Below are 26,858 nucleotides of genomic sequence, written 5' to 3' on the forward strand. Positions count from 1 at the left end.
TTCATAGAATTTTTATTTATTATTACTTTTGTCAGATTAAAGTTATTTCTGTGACCATTGTGAGTTTTTCTTTCATTGACTGAAGGGTACCAACAATTTTGTCCACGTGTGTATATGCCCTAAACATAAATCCTTTACTCCATCCATCATGGTCACTTTATAAGCCAACATCCTATTGGCCTTTTTATTTATCTCCGGATTAGATAGATTCTTTCTTTCTTTCTTTTTTCTTTCTTTCTTTCTTTCTTTCTTTCTTTCTTTCTTTCTTTCTTTCTTTCTTTCTTTCTTTCTTTCTTTCTTTCTTTCTTTCTTTCTTTCTTTCTTTCTTTCTTTCTTTCTTTCTTTCTTTCTTTCTTTCTTTCTTTCTTTCTTTCTCCCAAGGGGAAATTCACATAATCCAGCAGCAGTATACTGATACAAAAAAAAAAAAATATTAAATTAAAGAAAACAGACAATAACTTTGAATAATTTAAGCATTTACCCCACCTACCCCCAAAGGTGGAATTGAAGAGTCGCATAGTGTGGGGGAGGAACGATTTCCTCAGTCTGTCAGTGGAGCAGGACGGTGACAGTAGTCTGTCACTATGAGTCCATCAAGACATCAATTTTTGTTTTACTTTTTAGGGTATAGTTTCTAACTTCAGATTTCCCCTACAATAAAACTTTTCATTTGTTTGTATCTCATTTAATTTGTCTTGCATCTTCCCAATTCTGAGTTCTGTCCAGCTCCATCTGTATTGATTTAGCTGCTTCAAGGGTAACTGCTAATCTGCCCAATGTGTTGGCATCCAACAGTCTGACTAATCTAACTGTTATTTTTAATATTAATTGTTTATATAAATTAACAGGGTCTTCATCCCAATAGCTAATCCCTGCAATATCCTGTTTTTGACTTGTCTTTATTCTGGCAAAGATTATAACCTATTGTTTTCTTTGCTTGCACAAACAAATTGCTCAAACGGAGTAATGTAGCAAATAAAAAACAAAGTCTTCCTGATGACATGATTATTAAAAGTACAGAACTAACAGTCAGATGGCTAATGCAAAAACTAGCAATCAGTTAAGAAATAAAGTTATATTTCGTACAATTGGAGGTAAGTCATTTCAATCTGTTGCTACTGATATTAAAGCAGCTGTTGCTGAATGTGTTTCTTCAGGCCACATTAGTATGATCAGTAGAATAAAAATTATAGCTGATGATTTGAGAAATTATCACAGGAGAGGCCAAATCTCTCTAGACGTCTGCATGAATTGAGCGGCCTGTTTGTTCTTTCTGTGTGAATGGAGAGCACCCTGTTGGCATCCTTCCACACTGGGAATAATGCCAAAGTGTCAAAAATGTATCAGAATAGGTGTGGTCATTTTATTTAAAAATGTACAAAAGAACAGAGCACATCCAAAACACTGTTATCCCTCTGGGCCTGCCTTCACAAAAATGTACCCCTTCTACTACATCAGCTCCTTAGACCTTTAAAAGCATTTTCTTTCTCATGTTCTGTTGTAAACAAGGAGTTCCTTAGTATACAAGTCCCAAAAGCACTTATAAAAATGCCCAGTAGAGGGGGAAATCCCATTAACAACCCAGACTAGATACAAAAAGGGCCTCTTAGAACCTTTATAAAATAATAGGCTTATTCTTCACAAAAATGCTCTCATCAGTGAAGCTTCATGGTGCACAAAGGAAAAATGCAATTACTTGTAACAAGAAGGCAATCCAAATCAAAAAATCCCAATAAAGATTTTTAATAGCAAGGTCAAAAAACAAAGCAGCAGGTCGAAAAAATCCAGAAAGTCACAAAAGCACATTGAGTTAGTAAAAAGTGCAAGAACTCACCACTGCTGTCTGTGTTTGAAATAGATATATAGGGAGAAGAGCAGTGATTGGCAAGTGGCTTTGCCTCTTGTCGACCACCCACAAAACACAAGGAACATAACAAAGGCAGCTTGCATACATAGACAAAATCAAGAATAAAAAGTGATATAATCAACCTAAATGCAAGAATTGGAAATGAACAAAAGTGACATTAAACATGAATTAGAACCCCTACCAGGAGAGGATCCCTGGCTGAGATAGGACATGTCCTGTCTCTCTATCTACATGTTACATTTCCCTTTGTTCCATTGTTCTATCTGGCAGCCACCACATTGTGGCTGCTTCCTTGAAGTTTTAGCACAGTTCTGTTTCTTACAGTGAAGAATTGAGTTTTATTCGTCAGCACTTAGGCATTGGAGTACTGCCATTCTATCGGTCATCTCTAGTCTTACCGTTAATTTGTTCCCACTATCCACACCTGAGAACACTGTTGAGATCTTGGGGCATGTTATCGGTGTCACTACTCAGTCTTCCCCCCCAACCCCTGCCCAATTTGAACCAGACACAGAGACTGTCCGATCGGCATCAAAAATGTGTGTTATTTAATATCACATTATAGTCTGTCTTACCTCAGGATTGTATTGAAGATGAGTTTGTTATTTTATTGGGAAATAACAAATTATTACTTATTAAGAAATAAAGATGTCATGTTTTACATTGAAAGATAAAAACTGTTGACCATTATAGTGCCTTACAGGAATATGTTTACAGAAATAATTTAAACCCCATTTTAATCAAGACTGAACTAAGTGATTAAGTGTTTGATTACTATGTTAATTAATATTTTTGTTCATTCTTAATAAAAGAAATTATAAGGAATTTGATTTAAGAGAAAAAGGTCTTAATTATTCAATTAAATGAAAACTCTGTAAGCTTCATTTGTCATTTTTGTTTGTACATGCACTGATCGGCGAAACCTTAGATGTGTATGCCATCAGACACACCTAACGTGTTTGCTGGGTTATCTCCATCACTATGTTTCCTTTCAGGGAGCCCCTTGCTGTTACTCTATTGCACCTGACCTGTTACTTCCATCGCACCAAGGCTTCCAATGTCTACCCTCCCTTCACCACACCAAGCAGTTGTCTGCCACTTACCAATCGTGCTACCCTTCACAATTCTACACCACTCTCTAACCACTGCCAACAGTTTTATATATTAGACGATCTACAGGTCTCCAACTTAAAGTTTAAATCCGAACAATATATTCAATATCTTTTCGCTGTTCCGTTATTTCACTGAGTAATAATTTCCATTTATGCTGCAATCTTTACTAATTTGAACTTTATTAATTTCAATTTTTTGTACTTCATAGGGGTGGGGATCGATTTGTTCTTAATTCAAATTTTGTTTATGTAAAACTTGATTGATTTGTATGGAATGCAATAAAATGAATAATAATAATAATAAAAAAAAAATTTGTACTTCCATTATCTCTAACCTGCTCTGCATGTTTACCGCATCAACATGCTCATGGGACGTACAATTGTCTCTCCGAGAAAATCAGTTTCCGATGTCCATCACTTTTGTGTTTCTTTTCGTTGCACCACTCTTTCTGCTTCGCTTAGTCGTGAACGTGTCATCTTTAACTTGTCAGTTTTTTTAAAGCTGCTCTTTGTTCTACGCCTATTTTGTGATGCGGGACGTGAAAGTGTCTCTCTGTCCCTCTTCAAATGTCTCTCTTCAGTGTCTCTCTGCCTCTCTTCAAATCTGTCTGACGTGGATGTCAGTCACGTGTGTCGCGGAATGTAAAATCATCTCTCAGTCTCTCTTCAAAAGATCACATCTCGTTGCCCAAAAGTCTCATCCCAAGTTTTTTATTTTTTTTTTATATATATAATAGAGAGATTACCATTGAACTGCACATGATGCATTGATTCATACTTCTAAATTATGTCCAGATTCAAACTTAGGTCCAAACACTTTCAGGGTGGACTTTGCACATTCTTCTCATGTCTGCATTTTTTTTCTTTTATTTTCTCTATGTATTCCAGTTTTGCCATGTAAAAGTTTTCTGCGTGTAAAAGTAAAAGGCAAATTTGAATCTGATGGGGTCAGTGAAATCCTGGAAATAAGGACAGTTTGTGAGGTAGCAGATGTGATAGTCTTACACTCCAGTACATTGTGGCGAATGCTGGTGACAGAAAGTCTAGCGCCATTACAGAGACGGATCTCCTCAACCAGGTGCAAATCCATTCAACACAAACATTTGTCTGCAGCCACGCTGATGTGACATCACCTTCCTACTATCCTCTTACTGAAGAACATTTTACAAACGCATTTCACACCGGAATTTCAATGCAACATTTGCTCCAAAACCTTCACACTCCAGAAATATCTCAAAGCACATTTAAACGCACACTCCACTGAACAAACGCATTCCACACAGGTCTTTCAATGCTCTATTTGATTGAAAAAGTTATGACTGCAGAGATATCTCAACGCACATTTAAAATCACACTCCACTCCAACAAATTGTGCAAAGTGAACATTGCCAGCAATGCTTCAAAACAACACGTGCTCTCAAGAAACACTTACAAACTCATTCCAATTCCTTTCGGTGTCAACTGGCAAACCCCATGCACAGTCATCGCGTTCAGTTTTACGCTGCTGTTCAAGAAGATACCGCCATTCCCGACCAAGAACATAACATTGGCCTACCTACCGCGGTATGTACTTCTTGCAATGCTCTTCATTGGCCATCAGAGGAGTTGGCGGGCCTGGCCCTGTCGTGCGTATCTCATGGTCTTACAGTTGGCGGGCGTGGCTCTCTGTCTTGTGTGCCCTTAGTGAATGGCGGGCGGGGCTCTGTTGTGCATTTCCCATGACGCGGGGGTTTGGGTTAGAGTGGGTGCTCGGGGCTCTGTCGTGCGTACCCCATGGTCAGGCGACTTGGTCGATTTTTATATATATATATATATATATATATATAGAAAAGCACCCGGAACCGAAAAGGACAATGAAAAGTCAACGTGGCTTAGAGGTGCATGTGGACTGTAACACAGACGAAAGTGACTGAGGCTGTGTTTGGTGAGTTGTTGCGTGCAGCTACATGAGCAGGCAGTGCACATGCCTCGAGAGCGACGGTGGACGCTGGAGGAAGGCTACAGTTGGTGGGCGGAGCTCTTTCGTGCATACCCCATGATGCGGGAGGAGGGTTAGAGTTGGCGGGCTCTGTCGAGCGTATCCTATGGTCTTACAGTTGCCGGGCATGGCTCTCTGTCTTGCGTGCGCTCTCTTTCTTGCGTGCCCTTAGTGAATTATATATTTAGATTAACCGGTTACACAAACTTGGCATGGTATAGGTGAGTAGAATGGCATCATATCCAGTATGGGTTACTTTTTGTATTCAGTGATTGAGTTTGTTTGGCTATTTCCCCAAGTATAGTACTCAAGTTTAACATTTCTAGGTAACCCAAAGATGTGTGACTGTACTAACTGACAACTATTAATTATCCTGATATGAGTGAGTGTGGTTGTATAAATAACAATGTGTTGACATACACTGGCATCTCCCCCTGAACTGATTACTGTCTTGTGCTTAATGCTGCTGGGATTGGGTTTAGTTCCCCCATTTCCCTGGCATGAAGTCAGTCGGTATGGATGAATGTGTAGATGTTGACAAATAGGTGAAGTTCCAAAAGATACTTCAGAAATGCATTACATACTTTATATATTTTGTCAAGAATTACAGTGACTGATCAGTTTAAATAAAAAGTAAATTTATTATTTCACTGTTGCTAAGTATCTCCCTGGTGCAGCACCAAGCAGCATTACTGCAGAAACTGTGATTGTCACTTCACAGTTGTGTCTCTGCTTATGATTTTAGATGTCTTTAATATGATAACTAATAAACCATGGCATATTTGCTACATATTCCAAGCATTTCTGAGTAGTTAGACGATACTGAGTACCCGGCTTCATGTTTTGAAAATAAGATGAGCTTTCTGATTTATCATGAAAAACTTATCCACTCTGCAATGTGTTGCAAATAGAAATTGAATATGTAATATTCAAGGGCCATTTTTATTTCACAAAATCACAATTTTCACTTTATGGAAAGGTCCTGCTCAGTTAGGAAATGTTATCATGTAAAGAAAATGTAAGTATCTGTTTATCTATCTATCTTTACTTTGGTTTTTCAGATTCTTGGTGATGCATGTTTTATATTCTGAAAAAGAAATATATTAATAGTATGCTGTTATTAGCTCTCATAATGTTATAGTGCTGATTGTACGTGTTCTTGCATATGTGTATGTATACGTGTATGTATATAATATATACACAGTGCATCCGGAAAGTATTCACAACGCATCACTTTTTCTACATTTTGTTATGTTACAGCCTTATTCCAAAATGAATTAAATTAATTTTTTCCTCAGAATTCTACACACAACACCCCATAATGACAACGTTAAAAAGCTTACTTGAGGTTTTTGCAAATTTATAAAAAAAACTGAGAAAGCACATGTACTTAAGTATTTACAGCCTTTTCCATGAAGCTCCAAATTGAGCTCAGGTGCATCCTGTTTCCCCTGATCATCCTTGAGATGTTTCTGCAGCTTAATTGGAGTCCACCTGTGGTAAATTCAGTTGATTGGACCTTATTTGGAAAGGCACACACCTGTCTATAGAAGGTCCCACAGTTGACAGTTCATGTCAGAGCACAAACCAAGCATGAAGTCAAAGGAATTGTCTGTAGACCTCCGAGACAGGATTGTCTCGAGGCACAAATCTGGGGAAGGTTACAGAAAGATTTCTGCTTCTTTGAAGGTCCCAATGAGCACAGTGGCCTCCATCATCCGTAAGTGGAAGAAGTTCGAAACCAACAGGACTCTTCCTAGAGCTGAGCGATCTGGGGAGAAGAGCCTTAGTCAGGGAGGTGACCAAGAACCCGATGGTCACTCTGTCAGAACTCCAGAGGTCTTCTGTGGAGAGAGGAGAACCTTCCAGAGGGTCAACCATCTCTGCAGCAATCCACCAATCAGGCCTGTATAGTAGAGTGGCCAGATGGAAGCCACTCCTTAGTAAAAGGCACATGACAGCCCGCCTGGAGTTTGCCAAAAGGCACCTGAAGGACTCTCAGACCATGAGAAACAAAATCTTCTGGTCTGATGAGACAAAGATTGAACTCTTTGGTGTGAATGCCAGGCGTCACGTTTGGAGGAAACCAGGCACCGCTTATCACCGGGCCAACACCATCCCTACAGTGAAGCATGGTGGTGGCAGCATCATGCTGTGGGGATGTTTTTCAGTGGCAGGAACTGGAAGACTAGTCAGGATAAAGGGAAAGATGACTGCAGCAATGTACAGAGACATCCTGGATGAAAACCTGCTCCAGAGCGCTCTTGACCTCAGACTGGCACAACGGTTCATCTTTCAACGGACAAGCGACCCTAAGCACACAGCCAAGATATCAAAGGAGTGGCTTCAGGACAACTCTGTGAATGTCCTTGAGTGGCCCAGCCAGAGCCCAGACTTGAATCCGATTGAACATCTCTGGAGACTCTGTGCACCGACGCTTCCCATCCAACCTGATGGAGCTTGAGAGGTGCTGCAAAGAGGAATGGGCGAAACTGGCCAAGGATAGGTGTGCCAAGCTTGTGGCATCATATTCAAAAAGACTTGAGGCTGTAATTGCTGCCAAAGGTGCATCGACAAAGTATTGAGCAAAGGCTGTGAATACTTATGTACATGTGATTTCTCAGTTTTCCTATTTTTAATAAATTTGCAAAAACCTAAAGTAAACTTTTTTCACGTTGTCATTATGGGGTGTTGTGTGTAGAATTCTGAGGAAAAAAATGAATTTAATCCATTTTGGAATAAGGCTATAACATAACAGAATGTGAAAAAGTGATGCGCTGTGTATATACAGTATATTTATTATTCCTATAATATATTAATATATATATTTTATTTAATATATCCTGTCCCTTCACTTTGTACCCATTTTGTTACATTGCAGCCTTATTCTAAAATCACTTAAATTCATTGTTTTCCCTCATCAAGCAACATTCATTATCCCAGAATGACAAAGCAAAAACAAAATTTTTGCAAACTTAATAAAAACTAGCTCTTCTACCCATCCAAGAAAGGTTGAAATGTAAGTAATCAACGTAGACCTCAGTTAATGTTTGCAGTACACAAATGTAATGCATAAGTCTCTATTAAATGCAGATTGGTATGGTATTCATAAAAGTAGTATGTTAATGTTTGTGATGTGCCATCTGTTGGAATGACAGAGACATAGCAACCAGATGAACAAACAGGCACTTACCATTTTAATAAGGTGAATAAATATTTATTTATTTATTTATATAATGGTTATCTATTATGGAAAAAGATGATTCGCTGTGGCAACCCTTAACGGGAGCAGCAGAAAGAAGAATAATATAATGCTTATATATACAGTATATTGTAGAACGTTGTGGAATTCTTTATATTTGTTCTGTTTGGTGATATGTATGTGACTTGATGATTTTGTATTACTGTCACTATTCTGAGAAGACAAGCAAGTGAGAATTTCATTGCAGTATTTATGCATAAGAATAAACTTGAAAATGATTGTTGGTTATAACTGGAGCTTTTCTTATGATTTCAAAATCCCCCAAGTGTTTCTGAAGGGCCTGTCCTGCAATACTTGCCTTACTAATTTTCAAATTCCTTATGACCACAACTAAGAGAGGCACTTTGTAGCTTTTTTTCTTTCTGAACTTGTATAATATTCATGTTCTTGATTTTTATTATCTTAACAGTTAAAAAAAAAAGAGGTTATGGTTACAATAGTGACACATTTAGGTCATTACATAAAGTGAAGATAGGAGTAGGAAAGCAATATTTAGGTAAATGGTAGCAAGGGTCCTATTAGTCTTGATCTAAAATGATGTGAAGAGGTGCAGGAGAAACACGCCATGGTGCCTGCCTTATGTTAAATCCATGTGCTATTGGAGTTTTCTGAGGTATCATTTGTGATGACCCACTTAGCTGTCATCACTTTCATTTCCATTCAGAGTTTTGGGAGAAATTTGTGGTTTGCTGCTTAATTCACAAGCAGTATTTTTTTTGGAAGTACAAAGCAAAGTAAATGCATTAAGCAGATATTGCACAACTACAGATACAACATTTTACCCAGAGTCATCCAGTTTCTGTCTTCTGACCATCTAACCTGCATACATTATATATGATGCAAACATCTGCAACTAATGTTCAAAGTGGTCACACTTGTTTGCAGGAAACTAAGTGAAGCACCTGTACCATCTGAGAAGGCAATTCTTCATTACTATTTGCCTATCTTCAGCCAGCTGATCCTTTACACTACACACACATTAATTTAAAGAACTCACTCTGTTGGGGTGCAGTTCAGTTTGTACTTAATATACCTAAACTGTATATACAGGTGCCGGTCATAAAATTAGAATATCATGACAAAGTTGATTTATTTCAGTAATTCCATTCAAAAAGTGAAACTTGTATATTAGATTCATTAATTCCCACAGACTGATGTATTGCAAATGTTTATTTCTTTTAATTTTGATGATTATAACTGACAACTAATGAAAGTCCCAAATTCAGTATCTTGGAAAATTTGAATATTGTGAAAAGGTTCAATATTGTAGACACCTGGTGCCACACTCTAATCAGCTAATTAACTCCAAAGCCTTTAAATGGTCTCTCAGTCTAGTTCTGTAGGCTACACAATCATGGGGAAGACTGCTGACTTGACAGTTGTCCAAAAGACGACCATTGACATCTTGCACAAGGAGGGCAAGACACAAAAGGTCATTGCTAAAGAGGCTGGCTGTTCACAGAGCTCTGTGTCCAAGCACATTAATAGAGAGGCGAAGGGAAGGACAAGATGTGGTAGAAAAAAGTGTACAAGCAATAGGGATAACCACACCATGGAGAGGATTGTGAAACAAAACCCATTCAAACTGTGGGGGAGATTCACTAAGAGTGGACTGCAGCTGGAGTCAGTGCTTCAAGAACCACCAGGCACAGACGTATGCAAGACATGGGTTTCAGCTGTCGAATTCCTTGTGTCAAGCCACTCTTGAACAAGAGACAGCGTCAGAAGCGTCTCGCCTGGGCTAAAGACAAAAAGGACTGGACTGTTGTTGAGTGGTCCAAAGTTATGTTCTCTGATGAAAGTAAATTTAGCATTTCCTTTGGAAATCAAGGTCCCAGAGTCTGGAGGAAGAGAGGAGAGGCACAGAATCCACATTGCTTGAGGTCCAGTGTAAAGTTTCCACAGTCAGTGATGGTTTGGGGTGCCATGTCATCTGCTGGTGTTGGTCCATTGTGTTTTCTGAGGTCCAAGGTCAACGCAGCCGTCTACCAGGAAGTTTTAGAGCACTTCATGCTTCCTGCTGCTGACGAACTTTATGGAGATGCAGATTTCATTTTCCAACAGGACCTGGCACCTGCACAAAGTGCCAAAACTACCAGTACCTGGTTTAAGGACCATGGTATCCCTGTTCTTGATTGGCCAGCAAACTCGCTGACCTTAACCCCATAGAAAATCTATGGGGTATTGTGAAGAGGAAGATGCAATACGCCAGACCCAACAATTCAGAAGAGCTGAAGGCCACTATCAGAGCAACATGGGCTCTCATAACACCTGAGCAGTGCCACAGACTGATCGACTACATGCCACGCCGCATTGCTGCAGTAATCCAGTCCAAAGGAGCCCCAACTAAATATTGAGTGCTGTACATGCTCATACTTTTCATGTTCTTACCTTTCAGTTGGCCAACATTTCTAAAAATCCTTTTTTTGCATTGGTTTTAATTGATATTCTAATTTTCCGAGATACTGAATTTGGGACTTTCATTAGTTGTCAGTTATAATCATCAAAATTAAAAGAAATAAACATTTGAAATACATCAGTCTGTGTGTAATGAATGAATCTAATATACAAGTTTCACTTTTTGAATGGAATTACTGAAATAAATCAACTTTGTCATGATATTCTAATTTTATGACCGGCACCTATACTGTACGTAGCAAAAAACATTAATTGTGGCAAATTCCAACAGCACAAGACACATAAAGAGGTACATACATACATACTTCATTGACCACTTTGCAATGTTACAGCAGACAACCCACAAAACACAGACTGCACTCCATTACAGATGAGAGAGAGAAGTTAAATTAACATGGTAAAATGGCAGAAAACAATGTAATATGTAATATTTAGTAGCAGCTGGTAATAAACGCCACCAATAGTGATTGAATTATCATTGTGCAGTGGCATTATGACATTGTTCATGATAGCCAGCACCTTAGCCAATATTTTTTTTCTGCTACTGCTTCCATTCAAAGGCTAGTTTATAATAACATTACCAGCTTATCAGCTTATGTCTGTTGGCATCTCCTGTCCTCATGCTGCTGACCCGGCATCCCCCTGTGTTAAGGGGGCACATTTGCAGCCACTTTGTGCAAAAATCCGACACTGTAGATAATTTAAAGTAGATGCATCCAGTAGTGAGTGCACTTCAATAAAGTCTAACTGTAGTGAAGTTGTTATATAGGTAGACAAGCTGGTGTGAAATGTTTTTTTGATTATTAAAAGATTTGCCATTGTATTCCATTAATTTATTACTCATTTTCTTTCCTTTCGCACAACACTCCTAAATTTCTAAGATGCTCATGAAATATGAAAAACTTTGCAACTTGCAGTATTTTGTAGACACAGTATCTTACAAATGTTTTTCAGAGTATATGTAATAAATTGAGCAAACACATCCACTATAGAGAGAGTAGTTTAAGGTATGGTTTTACAGGCTTGATAATCACAGTGGCTGCCACTTTTTATGCCAATTATTTTTGTAATAAGAGCTCTAGGTCTGCATTTAATCATTATTATTCATTAGATAGCTTGGCTTTGCTCTTTGTGACTGCTATAATAAAATAAAGGATGATATTAAAGGGCTCTGAATTGGCCTGGTATAAGTGAGTGATGCCTAGCGATGAACTGACGTCCTATCTAAGATGTTTTCTTCCTTTGTGTCCTGTAATAAGTAATTTCACAAAGTAGATTATCTCTAATTGCGGTTATTATTTTTTTATTGATAAAATTATTAGTATTTTAATCTCATATTTTAAGATAGTCTTTTTTACATTTTAGGATGAAGTCAGTGTAAACTTCTGTCTCATTTTGACTTTTTAAAATTCCCTTTCATAACATCCTTCAGCAATTCTAGATTCTTTGTGAATTGTAATTATAATATAGACATACTGTGCTTTTCCTCCCACATCCTAAGGATATATGTGTTAAGATTGGCTCGTGTACGCTTTCCTAATATGAATGTGTGTGGGTGTTTGAAAATGTGTTCTGGGATGGACTTGTGTCCATCCAGGGTTGTTTCTTTCCTTATGCCAGAAGTTGTCAGGATAGTTGAGACCCTGAAATTGAAGTGAGTTCAGGAAAATGAATTAATAGATATCCAAAGCAACTGGATTGGATTGGATTGGATTTTGCACTACAAATACTGTATGTAGTGCAATAGATAAAAAAAAGAAATGTTTGGTTTACATGAACTGAGATTGCTTGTTACGTTGATTGTGGAATTTAGTGTAATGCAAGCTTTTCTAGGTTCATAACATTTGATATGTAGGACTTAGGACTTGCATAAAATATATATAATATATATATATATATATATATATATATATATATATATATATATATATATATATATATATATATAGTGACAATATAGGGGGCTATCGCTCCCTTGAACCCTCAGACTTGACTCCAGACACCAGATAAAAGTCCAATAAGTTGATTTTTTATTAATACAAAGTACACAAAGCACCCTCCTCTCCACAATACTCATTAAATAAACACATTACACTAATCAATAATCAGTCCACCACTCTTAGACACGTTGTCACCCTTCCACCCAGCTCGGCTCGTCGTCTGGGGATTTCCCACAGTCCTTTATAGTCCCTGACCCAGAAGTGTTTCCAATCCCTAAGTCCATGTGATCTCCTATCACTTCCAGGTCAGATAAAAATCCTCTTCCTCATCCCGGAAGTACATCACTTCCACTGTCGCTTTACCTACAATGCACTTCCGAGTTATAGGGCACATGTGACTCTCTGGGCCTCCCTGCAACATCATCTGTTGGCCCCTGTGGTATCCAACAGGGCTGTAGAGGAAAACACCATTGTCCATGATTCCCTGCTGGTATCCGGGGCACCTCCATGCTGCAGGGAGAGCTCCATCTGGCGGCCCCGGGGTATTGGCCAGGATGAATGGCTGGCCATATTCCACAATATATCTATATCCTCTATAAATCTAAGTATATAAATTTAAATCTCTTGGCACAAACTCTCGTCTCAAGGTACATGAAAGTGTCTCTAAAAAAGTCAAGTCTCATCCCAGGTTGTTTTTATATATATATATAAAATATATATACTAGCAGAATACCAGCCATGGAGGAGAAGTGTGTAAAAGAAGTTATGAAAAGAAAAGGAAAAATTAAAAAAAAACATAACATGATTGTTAATGTAATTGTTTTGTCATTGATATGAGTGTTGTTGTCATATCTAATCTTAACAAATGAAAAGAAAAAATATATATATATATTTATATAGCATATCTTTGCAAAACAAAAAGAAAGAAATAGCGTCACATGCACGTCTTCTTTCCTCTGCCTATTAAGTAATAAATTAAATCGATTATAAATTATTAACACAAAGTAAATGAAAAAATTATCGGGAAAGAAACAGAAACCAGAACTTACCCCCACAGCATCCACCGCGCTTCTAGCGTTAGAGCCAAAAACGTGGTACACGCAGGTTGTGAGGTGTGACGCTAATTAACGCTTCGTGCTACAACAGATTATAGTGTTGTTATACTATAAACTATTTACAGGGATCAACAGTTTTGGGGAAGTCCATAACAAAAAAAATAAAATTATAGATAACATTTTACACTTTGCAATATGAGCAACTGTTGCTGGGGGTGCCAGAATCCAACAAGGAAGAAAAATGAAAAACATTATTTGTAAAAAATCTTAATTTATTTAAAACGACGGATGACTCCCGCTCTTACGTGCAAGTCTGCGTGAATATTATGAACATCTGTTCCAAGTTCTATTTAAATTTTAAATAGAAGGAATTTTTATTTAGTCGATAGAAATGTCTTTGGTAGGAATGTAAGTTAAATGTAGGCATCTTTGCACAAAGTTTTGACTATCCAGCGCTTACATTATATATTCCGAAATATTCCAAGACCGTCTTTATATACAGTACTCAGGTTTTGGGAAGCTGATCAATGTAATCGGTGTACCAGGAAATCATGCATTGACACAAGTTCCCCTTTGCTTGGAATTGAAACTGTGATTAAATGCATAATTGTTTTTAATGCGTTATGGAGCACATGCATCGAAGCTTCTCATCTGTGCGATTGTCAATGTAACCCTTTGTAAGTAGTGCCTGGAGGATTCAGTGTGGAGAAACTGTAGAGACAGCTTGTGTATTAACTTGTGGATTTTATTCCAGCGCTTGCTCCTTACTTTCTCACTTGCGCTATAACGCGTAATGCAAACCTCGCGATACTCGCTAACTTAAAAGCCTTGTGCAGCGCCTGTCAGTTGAAAATTGATGGTTTGCTTGCTTTTATCTTTTCTCTCTGCTCCTAGCGGAACTGTCATCTCTGACTTGTCATGGAGCACGTTTAAGCTGATGTGTTTGCAGTCTGTGAATAAAAATCCTTCTTGTTTCTACGATCTTCTGTGTCTCTGTGCAAATCTGTGACCCAAGCGTGACAATATATTCCAGCGCTGACTTTATATATTCCGACTCTGACTTTATATATTTAAGTTGTGACTATCCAGCGCTTATATTATATATTCCGAAATATTCCAACACCGTCTTTATATACTCAGGTTTTGGGAAGCGCTGATCAAAGTAATCGGTGTACCAGGAAATCATGCATTGACACAAGTTCCCCTTTGCTTGGAATTGAAACTGTGATTAAATGCATTATTTTTTTTAATGCGTTATGGAGCACATGCATCAAAGCTTCTCATCTGTGCGATTGTCGAGGCGTGCTGAGTTGCACAGCAGCCTTACTTATGAATATGCTAAGCAAATTCCTTCAGCCGCCACGCCTCCCACGGCGAGCGAGCTGCCCGCTATGGCCGTATGCAGTACTGTATAGGAAAGAAGGTTCTAGTTATGACCGTCAGGTTTTGGGAAGCGCTGATCAATGTAATCGGTGTACCAGGAAATCATGCATTGACACAAGTTCCCCAATGTAACCTTTTTTTAATGCGTTATGGAGCACATGCATCGAAGCTTCTCATCTGTGCGATTGTCAATGTAACCTTTTGTAAGTAGTGCCTGGAGGATTCAGTGTATATGTCACTCGCTCGCTTCTTATTGTTTCGCTGCCTTCTCAATTATATACTGCATGTTTTCTTCAGCGCGTTTTGGAGCTCTTCCTGGTTTTCTACGTAGTGCGTTGACAGTCAGTTCACGTGATTACGTGGGAGGCGTGATGATGTCAGAAGAAACTCCACCCCCCACGGCTTTCCAGCTGAACTCCATTACAGTGTATGCAGAAAAATAGCTTCCAGTTATGACCATTACGAGTAGAATTTCGAAATGAAATCTGCCCAACTTTTGTAAGTAAGCTGTAAGGAATGAGCCTGCCAAATTTCAGCCTTCTACCTACACAGGAAGTTGGAGAATTAGTGATGAGTGAGTGAGTGAGTCAGTGAGGGCTTTACCTTTTATTAGTATATATATATATATATATATATATATATATATATATATATATATATATATATATATATATATACTGAAGGTGCTGCAGTTGATGGAAAATCCCAAAATAATTTTCAAATTTAGCACTTTGCTTTTAAATTCATTATTAACCCTTGACAGCCACTAAATGTTTTTGTGGCAATGGTCAGTATAAAAATTAAACTTTGCGAACAATTTGTCCTTGTTTTTAATTAATATTACCCTTTCTGCAGTGGCCACATAGGAAAATGTGGAGGCAAAAAAGAAAAAAAGGCATTATAATATGTGTATGCGTTTTAGATTGTCAGTTAAGATTTTCCTGATACTGTGGTGCCAAATTCCCCCATATACAGAAGAAAGTGACGTGTTATAGTGATGTCAAAAAGAATAACATGGCAGTAGTATTGAAATTTGATCATTTGAGAAAAGTGATTATTAAGTTTCTGTCTTGTATCTTTTGTAGCAGGGATATGCTATGAAACTGCCTATAGAAAATGGACAGATGGATTATTAAGTTTTAATAGTCACAGTAAATATCTGATGCAGTGTAGAATTAAAATTAATGAGATTTTCTGTCTAATCCAGTTATCTGTGGGTATGCTTTTTCTTTTCATACAGGTACCGGAGATGTGAAATCAAGACATTTGGCTTTCCCTGGTATAAACAGTATGAAAGGTAAATTTTTAAAATACAGCATAGCACATGGTCCCATACTGTACATCTTTAATTTTGATTACCTAAATAAATCATTCTCTGATGAAAATGTGTCATTCATTCTTAGAAATAAGGGTTTATGTCCACAAATTGAAAGTGTCATTTATAGGCATTGATGCATACAGTAGAAAAAAGATGATGTATATAAGAATTAAAATCACATGTAAAATTATTTAACTTTGTCAATGGAGGTCATTCTAGAAAGCCAACAAGTTAGCCAATCAAAGAGACAATCACCAGGACAAATCTTTCTCAAAGTATATTAAATTAAGAGACCTCGTCAGTTTTGTCTCCATTATTCAGGTTAGTGTAATGCATTATGCCACAAACAAGACTGACCTCAGAATACCTTTAACATGAAGAGTGTTGTAATCTCAACTGTCTTGAGTGGACTACAAAACCATAGCAAAGCATTTTGCATTTCTTTAGTCTACTGGTATTTTAAAAATTGATATAAAACCAAAGAGTTTACAAAGCTTAATTTGCAGCTATATTTTGTGTCAAAACTATTATACTTATTGCAGCTATGAAAACAGCAAGTCCTTGATTATTAAGCAGCTAAAAGTCTGCTTAATGATAAGAAAAAAGCTTTCAGATCTGATGATAAAGAAGCTCTGAAGGTGGAAAGCAGTGAAGAAAAAAGCTGACTGAAGGGAAGGACATTTACAGAGCTAAAATAAGGAACAAATTCAGAATAACGTGATTAATGTCCTGAATGGGCTGGGCATTGTTATTGGACTTGAGCAATCGAGGGCTCAGGTGCTGGAAGGGAACTTGAACAGAATGAATATCCTGAACACATTTTCTACCAGATTGACTCTGTTACATCTCTTCAGGTCCACTCCCTCCCACCGCAATCTTCTTCCAGTAGCCAGTCCTTCCACACAATCAACGTTGCATCAACTACTCTTGTGTACGTATTTTACTCATACCACTTCAACTGGTATGATTTATGATGAAAGTACCTCTGATCATTAGTATGGGCTATCAATACTGTGAGGTGACAGCTGAGGAGACCACATAGAGGAAAAGCAATGGGACCAGATAGAGTTATGGTGCTTTTCCACTGCATAATACGGCACAGCACGGTTCAGTACAGCTCACCTTGGTTCGGCTCAGTTCGGCTCGGTTTGCGTTTCGACTGCAGTTTAGTACCGCTTTAGAGTGGGCGGGGTTATTCACGTGTTGTTATAGTTGCGCCGCGTCGCCCCATCCAGCTCTCGCTGGATCCGCTCCTCGGCTACCAACCAGAGGAACGTCTGTACTTCCTCAATAGACTACGAAACAGCCATTTTTGGTTAAAACAAAATGGTGCGTCCGAACCTTCGCTGGCTGTGCTAAAAATCTAGCGGGTCTGTTGTGTCTCGTGTCGCAGTAATGACGATTTTCTCCGGCCAATCAGTGACCAGCAGAGTTTACACGTCACGTTTTGGTAATGGTTCGGTGCGCTTGGAACCTCGGCTGAGGTGGTACTAAAAAAAGGACCGGGTACTGTTCCCAGTTGAAAACCCCCCAAAAGTGAGCTGAACTGAACCGTGTTGTGCCGTACTATGCAGTGGAAAAGCGCCATTAGACCTTAAGTACCTAAAAGCCTGTGCTGACCAACTTTGTGGTTTGTGAGAAGCAAGGACTGTGTCTCCGATTTGGATGTGAGCAATAATGGAGTGTCACAAGGAACAGTCCTGTCACCTCATCTGTTCACTCTGTATATCTAGGACTATAAATATAACACCAGGTCATATCACTTTCAGACATTCTTCAATAATTCTACACTAATGTGTAATGTTGGGGAACAAGTAGAGTAGTCAGTTGAAGAACTTTGATTCTTTAAACAAACAGAACTGTCTGCATCATCAGCAAAACCATGGAACTAGTTAGTAACTTTCTCTGCACGAAAGAACTCTACGTTCAGTTAGTAGTCAGGGAGTGGGTGTGATGGTGTTACACCACTACAAGTACTTGGGGGTGTCCATATCAGTTACAAGCTGGAGTGGTCTAGTAAACACAGAGGTACTATATAAGAAAGGGCTGGAAAGAGTATTTTTTTCTTAGAAGAATGTGTTCCTTTAATGTGTACATTGACATCTTATTCATATTCTATAATTCTGTGAGGGTTGGTACAGTTTTCTAGACTTTGGTGTGCTGAGCAAGTAAAATAACTTCAAGAGAGGCCCATCGAATCAATGATCTGATTAAGAAGGCAGGCTAAATTATAGAACACATTCTCAACCTGCTGCAGGTAGCATTGGAGTGGAGAATGAACACAAAAATGGCTACTATGAACAATGCAGCACATTCTCTCTGTGACACACTAACATAAGTGTGTCAAGAAATGCTGCTGGGACTCTTTCATACCAGCTGCAATATGCCTTTATAATGCGTCACTGTGACTTTCTTATTATTAGCCAATCCAGAAGTGTTTTCTTCTTGTGTGTGTTGTTGTTTGAGTTTGTTGTAAAACTTCTGTTTCTGGGGAGCTTCTGTAAAAGCTAAATTTCCCCTTAAGACAAAGCACTATCCTGGCCATGTAGTTATAAGTCACTGTTGAGGAATCTGTCAAGGTCTCTCCCCACTTTGCTTAATGTCCTCAGAAATGGATGCTGGCTCTGAACCCAGGTCCTCCAAGTCAGAAAGTGACAGCTTATCCATTTGAGCAATAGGAGAACTCCATCAGCCCAGCAGCATTTTGTGCTTCTAAACGTAAGGATTCTACTTATATAGCAGCATCTCTCTATCTGTCTTTCTGTCTCAGCCTCCACTGTGCTTTGCCCCTTATTCTTTAGCTGCATGTTCTCATCAAGGTGGCTATAGCAGAAGGACTCTTACTCAGAACCTTAGGATTACTAAATAGCTTTCTCTGAATAAGCTGCTGTTTACTGCCTCGGAGATCCTGGGTTCATAGCTAGCTTCTTTGTTGGAGAATTTAAAATGGTGAGGGGTGGAACCCTATGCAGTTTCTTTCTAGTGACATTTGGGGGCTTATTTGAGATTACTCATAGGACAAGTGAGTGTAGGTAGAGGCAGTGAGCCTGAAAAGAAGAGCATCTGCTGAGTAATATGACACCCTCACAGTTAGGAGTTAGAGGACTACTTGATCATTTGGGCACAGACCTTTCGCATGTGCAAATGTTCAGTCAAAATTTGATGAACGGTAAATCTGTTCAAATTTAATTGTTCACTCAACATTCTTAATGTTAAACGACGGTCTGATCTCACAAGAGTGTTCACACGTTCGATGTTTTCATTGGTTTTCAAAGTTGAAGTCCTCCCTGAATGGTGTTCATCTTCAACGTGTTTTCTGCCTTCCAAAAATGATTTGTGCCAGCGAAAAACTTGAGCTCGGGATAAAGAATGTTCCCCATAGGCCTGTTTTAACTTTTCAAACGTCACACTTGCCGATTCTCCATGCTTAACACAAAATTTAATGGCACAACGTTACTCCAAATTCCGCTGTTCCATTTTGCGTGATGCACAACCAAAAACACAACTTCGCTAATAGCAGTCACAAAAATCACGTAGTTAACGGAAGGAGTTGAAACTCGCACTGAGCTATGGGAGGGTACTGATACACGTGCTCTATCAAGGACAACAGCGCAGCGTTGCCAGATCACTTGCAGTGTTGCCAGTCTCATTACTTTTCTGCCACACTTCGTATATAAGACTCGTAACCGTAAGCATGATTATGTGGGGTTGTTATTTTTAATGAGAATGCTACTCAGTTAAGGAAAACCCAGTCTGCCGTTCTCCATTCACCCCAATTTCCATCTTTTTGGCTACTGTGTGCAGGTAACATTTTGGTTCCAGCATTGTCTATTTATTTTGTGTTTCTCTTTGTATTGCAGACTTGACTAATCTCTTTCAGACAGTAGACTCAGATTCCAGTGGATCTATTTCATATGAAAATTTGAAGAATCACTTTGGCACATCAATACCTAAGATAGAAGAACTTCAGCATTTTGACATTGATGAAAATGAACAGTATTCACTTTCTGAGCTGAAAGCAGCTTTAGGATTGTAGTTTTTGTAAGTGGAAAGTCATGTTAAATATTATAGAATAATGAAATCTTCCCTGCTGATGTTGCACTTTTCAAGTACAGTTTAACAGCCATTAAAAATGTAGCTTAGTTGCTTTCCATTCATTTTTGCATTTTACATTCTTATGCATTATGGAACAAACCAAAAGGTACATATTTTACCTTCATTTGACTTCTTTTATTTAAAACGGGGGCCAACGGTCATGTTTATTAAAATATTAACATGTCTTTTGGAATATGGAAACATGCTATAATGTAACATTTTTTTAATTCAAACCGCAAACCAGCTATGGCAGTAGAAAAATATGGTATATTGGAAAACAAGTCGTGCAAAAAAAAAAAAAGAGTGAAATATTTTTAAAAGTCTAACAATAAATAAATGAATGTAGGCAAGTCACTGGTTATAACAGCCTGGGCCAGATCAATCTGGAAGCAAAATAATAAAAAAAAAAAAACAATCATTCATATTAATAACAACAATTATTTATTTACTCCCACTGCATTGTTTTGAAAGATTCACATGATTTGCCTTTACAGAGTCAAAACCAGAAAGGGCTATTCATACCTTAAATGATTTAAGTTTTTTGACATAAAGTATTTTAACAGAAATTAAAAGTAATTTAGCAATAAACGTTTCCCTGCCTTTGTCAGTACATATGCATTTTTAACTGTAATTTTAACAGGGTATAATTTGCAAGGCAGATCTGTTTCTTTACTGTTTCATTCATTCTGACGTAAATGGTATTTAGAAATGCACTGAGCGTTGTTCCAGGTATTTTACATAAACGTGTGTTCAATGCTTAGGAACGTACCTGTCTCTCATGTAAATACAATATAGGTTGAATATAGCTTTCTGTATAATATGAATTTATATTTTGAGATCAGCTGTATAAATTGCTTCAAGTGAGAGAGAATTTATTAAAATGTGTCACGCATGTTTCACAGTATACAATATTAAATGTCTGTTAAAATAAACTGATGTTTATCTTCTTTTTCATTTGCATTTTAAACTATCTCTTTCCCATTATTGGTCATATGCCTTTCCATCTGTTTTTTAACAGCTCTAAGAACTTGCAAAAGAAATTCCTCATGAAGTTTTAAATATTAATACTAAAGGTGGGTTTTAGTGCATTGTGTTCTACTAAACATCTAGGAGGAGCTACAGTCACTTCCCGAACTGGGGTCTCCAGCTCCAGTCCTGCAGAGCTATTGTGGCTGCAGGTGTTCACTCTAACCCTTTTCTTAATTAGTGACCAGATTTTGCCACTAATTAACTCTTTGCCTTTATTTTAATTGATGCACAACTTAAGACTCAGGCCCCTTAATTATTTCTTTTTTCCTTAATTATCAACCAAACAATATTAAGACACAAAATGTACCAACACATAATAAACAACAACCTGCGTCCATCACACTGAAAATAAAGAAAGGTGAAGGCCTCAGTAACTTTAGCCGCTTTTCCACTGCATAGTACGGCACAGCACGGTTCAGTACAGCTCACCTTGGTTCGGCTCAGTTCAGCTCGGTTTGCGTTTCGACTGCAGTTTAGTACCGCTTTAGAGTGGGGGATTATTCACGTGTCGTTATAGTTGCGCCGCCTCTACTGCCGTGACACCGTGGAACTTTTACAACAACACGCAGACAACGACAACACTTTAGCTCGACGACGCGCAAGGGTAAGCATCTAAAAAAAGCACATCACTAGCTAACTTTTATCACTGTTGCAAAGCATAAAATGAACTTAATTGCCAGTGTAACATTAAAATGGTGATTCTGTATATTACAGATCTTCCACATTTTGCAAAAAAGTCGCCGCAACAGACCATCTGTTTAGACATTTAACCGTGCTTCAGAGTGGTGGGATGTGATTGTTCCCGGTTTTACAAACACTCAGTGGCTGGAGAACTTTCGAAACTTCCGCGTGTCTGTACCTTTAAAGAAAAGAATAGTCAGTGACGCAGTAATGACGATTTTCTCCGGCCAATCAGTGACCAGCAGAGTTTACACGTCACGTTTTGGTAACGGTTCGGCACGCTTGGAACCTCGGCTGAGGTGGTACTAAAAAAAGGACCAGGTACCAGGTACTGTTCCCAGTGGAAAACCCCCCAAAAGTGAGCTGAACTGAATCGTGTCGTGCCGTACTATGCAGTGGAAAAGCGGCTATTGATCTGCTCAGGTCCACAACAGTACCCTTAAGAAAAGAAAATCAACAGTTTTAGAAATGTCTGGCATGGCAGAATGAGTGCCATGGAATTAAATAACGGGTTTAATTGGCAACGAGAATTGGCTTCAGATTAAGAAACTGAATGAAGTGAAGTTGGTTGGAGTTTGAGGCCCCGACTTAGTTGGTCATCTGTTGGCTCACTTCACATCAAATGTATGTTTTTGGTGCCGTTTAAGGAAAAAAAAAAATCAATTCAACGGTCAGAGTCTCAAGAAAAATCAATTAAAATAAAGGGAAATAGTTCATTAGCAGCAAACACTGGTCACTAATTAAGAAAAGAGCTAGAATGAAAACTTGTAGCCACAGTTGCTCTACAGGACTGGAGTTGGAGACCCTTGTCCTAGAACGACAGCTTGCCTTTGGTTTGTTTTCAGTCTGCTCTAAGGTGTGTAATTCATTCTTGCCTTAATATGAAACTGTAATAAGCGAACTACATTATTCCAGGCAAGCACTTTACATTGAAAGTTTACATCACTTCTAAAACAATTTAGTGAATTGTGGCTGGACTAATTCATTTTGCCTTTTTAGTGCTGAGGTGGGCATCATCGCTCTTTTCCCTCTGTCATTTCTCTTGAAGGGGCCTGTTTTATCATTTGACACCACAGGCATTAAAAAAGCACAGCTAAGTGGAACTGAAATATGACGTGTGAGAAATGTTCAGAAATATGAAAGCTAGACTCGCCTGAAGTGTGCAGTGTATAAGTGAAAGGTTTAACATTAGGCAGCTTGGATTCACAGAAAGTGTAGTGCATGTTACAGTAGCACCACACTCCCCAAACGTATGTTGAACAACATGTATATTAATTTTGTTGTTGCTGGTTTCCTGCTGTGAGCAGCTATGTGGAATGTGAAGAGTGCCTTTTCAACAAGTCCCGATGGTGGAGTCAATGATCGGTGCTTGTTCTGGAATATTTATGTTACCATCCCTAACGGTGTACTCTACTCTGCGGTCCTTGCAACATCCAATTTATTTATATACCAGGCTTCGGTGGGTGTTGATGGAGCTGATGTATCCCTGCTGATTCCTGGCAATCCATCATTTCCTTTCTCAATGCAGCAAATTCAAACAATCTCATTCATCTTAACATTCGAATTGGAGACATTCAAACAGCTCTTTATGTGCTATGTAACTGAGCAAAATAGATAAATGGATGAGCAAGTCAATAAATAGGGTAGTCCAAAACGAATCAGCTTTATAAAATACAGAAAAACTCTGGATAGATAGTAACTCAATTGCTTAAAATGAAGCAGCAAAGGCACCTAAAATGTTCAAGTGAAGCAAAAATGAGTCTGAAAGACGTTCAGTATTGAGGAAAATAGAATTTAAAGAGCACATTTTTCAGTTAGTGTAAAGATATTATTCTTTCTTTCCTTCGTGCAGTGGTTCTATTGTGCTTCCCGTTTGCACGTGCAAAGCTACAGAGAGCAGTTTGTTTGTTGTTGCATACAGTGCTGAGTGGGGATAGGAGAGCGACTGAATTGAACGTTGAAGCAATCGTTTTTTAAGCAGCCAACAAAATCTTTTATACAAGGTTTCTACGAGCCTTGAATATTTTTAGGCAATTATGGCCTAAGAATTCTTTAAGGGAAGAAATCATTTTCTTGTTTTGAAAGCAATGAAATAACAGCTGTGTGTGGCTTGCTCAGTGATTGACTTTGTGGACTGCAGTGTACAGAGGTTCTTTATGTGATTGTAGTACAGTTGTCTCTGACAGATGCTGTTATCATTCATCTGTTATGAAGATTATTAGTTTTTATCAGATTTTGTGATGTCATTTTGCTTTCATGGGAGTCGCTATTTGTGGCGTTCTCTGATGACCGCACCGTTCTTGTTAATAAGGTTTCTAGTCACACTGACACAGACGTGCGGGTGACGTCATTGTTTGCCATTCTTTAAGGTGGTGCTTCATTTCATTTACCCTTTACATCAAAATCTGTTTCCTCTAGTGTTAGGAGGAAACTAATAAAAGATTCTAATGTTAGTTACTCTATTTCCTGTTCTTCTTTGACTTTGACTTTTCTTATTGTGTTTCAGATAAATCATTCTTATTTCTTTTCCTTTGTCTGCCCGCAACTCTGATTTTCCATGTTCCCACTGGTGTTCCCCTCTCCCAACCTCCACTGTCTTATGGTTGCTGCCATTTTCTAACAATAGCACCATCTGTTGCTATGATGATCGCTCCCAGAATTCCCTAGGAAGACATGACTTGTTACATCACAAGAGTTCTCATATAAATAGGACTGCACATGCATTTTTGGATCATCTGAAATTAGGATTCCTTGAGTAATTTCTTGTCATTTGAGAATTTTTGACTCTTTGTCTTGAGCATTGTGCTCCGTCGACTGGTTATTTTATCTTTTGATGACAGCGTTGGCACATTTCTCAACCACATCCTTTTTTTGTGGTGCTTGGTATTAAAAAAAAAAAAACTTACCAAATCTTTGTGTGATAGCACAACACATGCATTTTCTTTGATTGAAGTTGTCATTTTGCCCGCTCATTGTCTTGCAAGTACTCTGGCAACATCGAGTTCATGTGTTGGTTGTGTCTAGTTCACCAGCTGAGATGATGGAGAATGTTATACTGGCTATTGAGAAAAGATGGCTTCCTTTAGGACTTGACTGTATAGCAGGAGGCTACCAGGCTGCACCTTACATAAAAAATAGCTTCATCTAAATAGTTGACCTAAACTGTAAATCCTTTTCATTTCATTGCCATAACAGATTTTCATACTACATAATTTCCATATATACTTTCTGATCAGAAAGCATTAAGAGAAATACATGGAGGGCTAATAGTGGAGCCACACATCCTCAGCCACTTGGTCTGCCAGTCTGCGACTCACCCAGGCAAAGTCAAACAGATCATAATTTGTCTTAAATTGAAGAGAAAGGCTCTGTTTGTGTGGTTAGTCGAGAACCAATGAGTTTTAATGCAATTATAAGGAATTAGAAATAAGGGAATTGTTGACCTTGCAATAGAAGAAAGGCTCCTTTGTCTGAAGTGTCTTGTTTTATGTTCTTAAACAAAGAAAAATGCTAAGATTGCAGCTGAACTCGCTTTACCCATAAGCATTCATTTAGCACTGTCTCTGTCAGGCAGCACTTTATTGGCTGTCAGAAAAAAGGGGTGAGCACACAATACGTTGGAAATGTGAAAGTCTACTGGAAAGTCAATGCAAAGCTGTGTCATTTGTCCTGCCTTTCAATATCTGGTCATGTAATCTGACATAGTCAGGTAATGAGATTGTGTGCCGCAGGCTTTAGTTAGATAGCACTTAAACCAATGAAGAGCAGTGCCAGGAAGCTCTCCATTTTGGGCAGTAGGATATTGTGGTTTGTAGCATCAAAGGACTAATAGACATAATACAGTATCTCACAAAAGTGAGTAGACCCCTCACATGTTTGTCAATATTTTATTATATGTTTTCATGGGACAACACTGAAGATATGACACTTTGATCCAGTGTAAAGTAGTCCGTGTACAGCTTGTATAACAGTGTAAATTTGCTGTCCCCTCAAAATAACTCAACACACAGCCATTAATGTTTAAACCGCTGGCAAAAAAGCAAGTACACCCCTAAGTGAAAAAAGTCCAAATTGTGCCCAAGGTGTCAATATTTTCCAGCACTGCCTTAACTCTCTTGGGCATGGAGATCACTGGAGCTTCACAGGTTGCCACTGGAATCCTCTTCCACTCCTCCATGACAACATTACGGAGCTGGTGGATGTTAGAGACCTTGTGCTCCTCCACCTTCCATTTGATGATGCCAAACAGATACTCAATAGGGTTTAGGTCTGGAGACATGCTTGGCCAGTCCAGCACCTTTACCCTCAGTTTCTTTAGCAAGGCAGTGGTCGGTTATGGAGGTTATCATGTTGGAATACTGCCCTGCGGCCCAGTTTCTGAAAGGAGGGGATTATGCTCTGCTTCAGTATGTCACAGTACATGTTGGCATTCATGGGTCCCTCAATGAACTGTAGCTCTCCAGTGCCGGCAGCACTCATGCAACTCCAAGCCATGACACTCCCACCACCATGTTTGACTGTAGGCAAGACACACTTATCTTTGTACTCCTCACCAGGTTGCCGCCACACACACTTGACACCATCTTGGTCTCATCAGACCACAGGACACGGTTCCAGTAATCCATGTCCTTAGTCTGCTTATCTTCAGCAAACTGTTTGTGTGCTTTCTTGTGCATCATCTTTAGAAGAGGCTTCCTTCTGGGATGATGGCCATGCAGAC

At 38.6% G+C, this 26,858-nt stretch overlaps 1 protein-coding gene across 1 annotated transcript in view; it reads left to right on the plus strand.

Annotated features, from left to right (window-relative positions):
- efcab14 (EF-hand calcium binding domain 14) overlaps nt 1-21,358 on the plus strand; it is a 173,778-nt gene extending 152,420 nt beyond the window's left edge. Inside the window, exons 8-9 of the mRNA XM_039767841.1 lie at nt 16,256-16,312; nt 20,194-21,358. Coding sequence (XP_039623775.1) covers nt 16,256-16,312; nt 20,194-20,369 — 233 coding nt within the window. The 3' untranslated portion in view covers nt 20,370-21,358. The remainder of the gene's footprint in view (nt 1-16,255; nt 16,313-20,193) is intronic.
- The last annotated feature ends 5,500 nt before the right edge of the window (nt 21,359-26,858 follow it).

Source organism: Polypterus senegalus, chromosome 10 (assembly GCF_016835505.1).
Source record: "Polypterus senegalus isolate Bchr_013 chromosome 10, ASM1683550v1, whole genome shotgun sequence".
Taxonomy (NCBI): Eukaryota; Metazoa; Chordata; class Cladistia; order Polypteriformes; family Polypteridae; genus Polypterus; species Polypterus senegalus.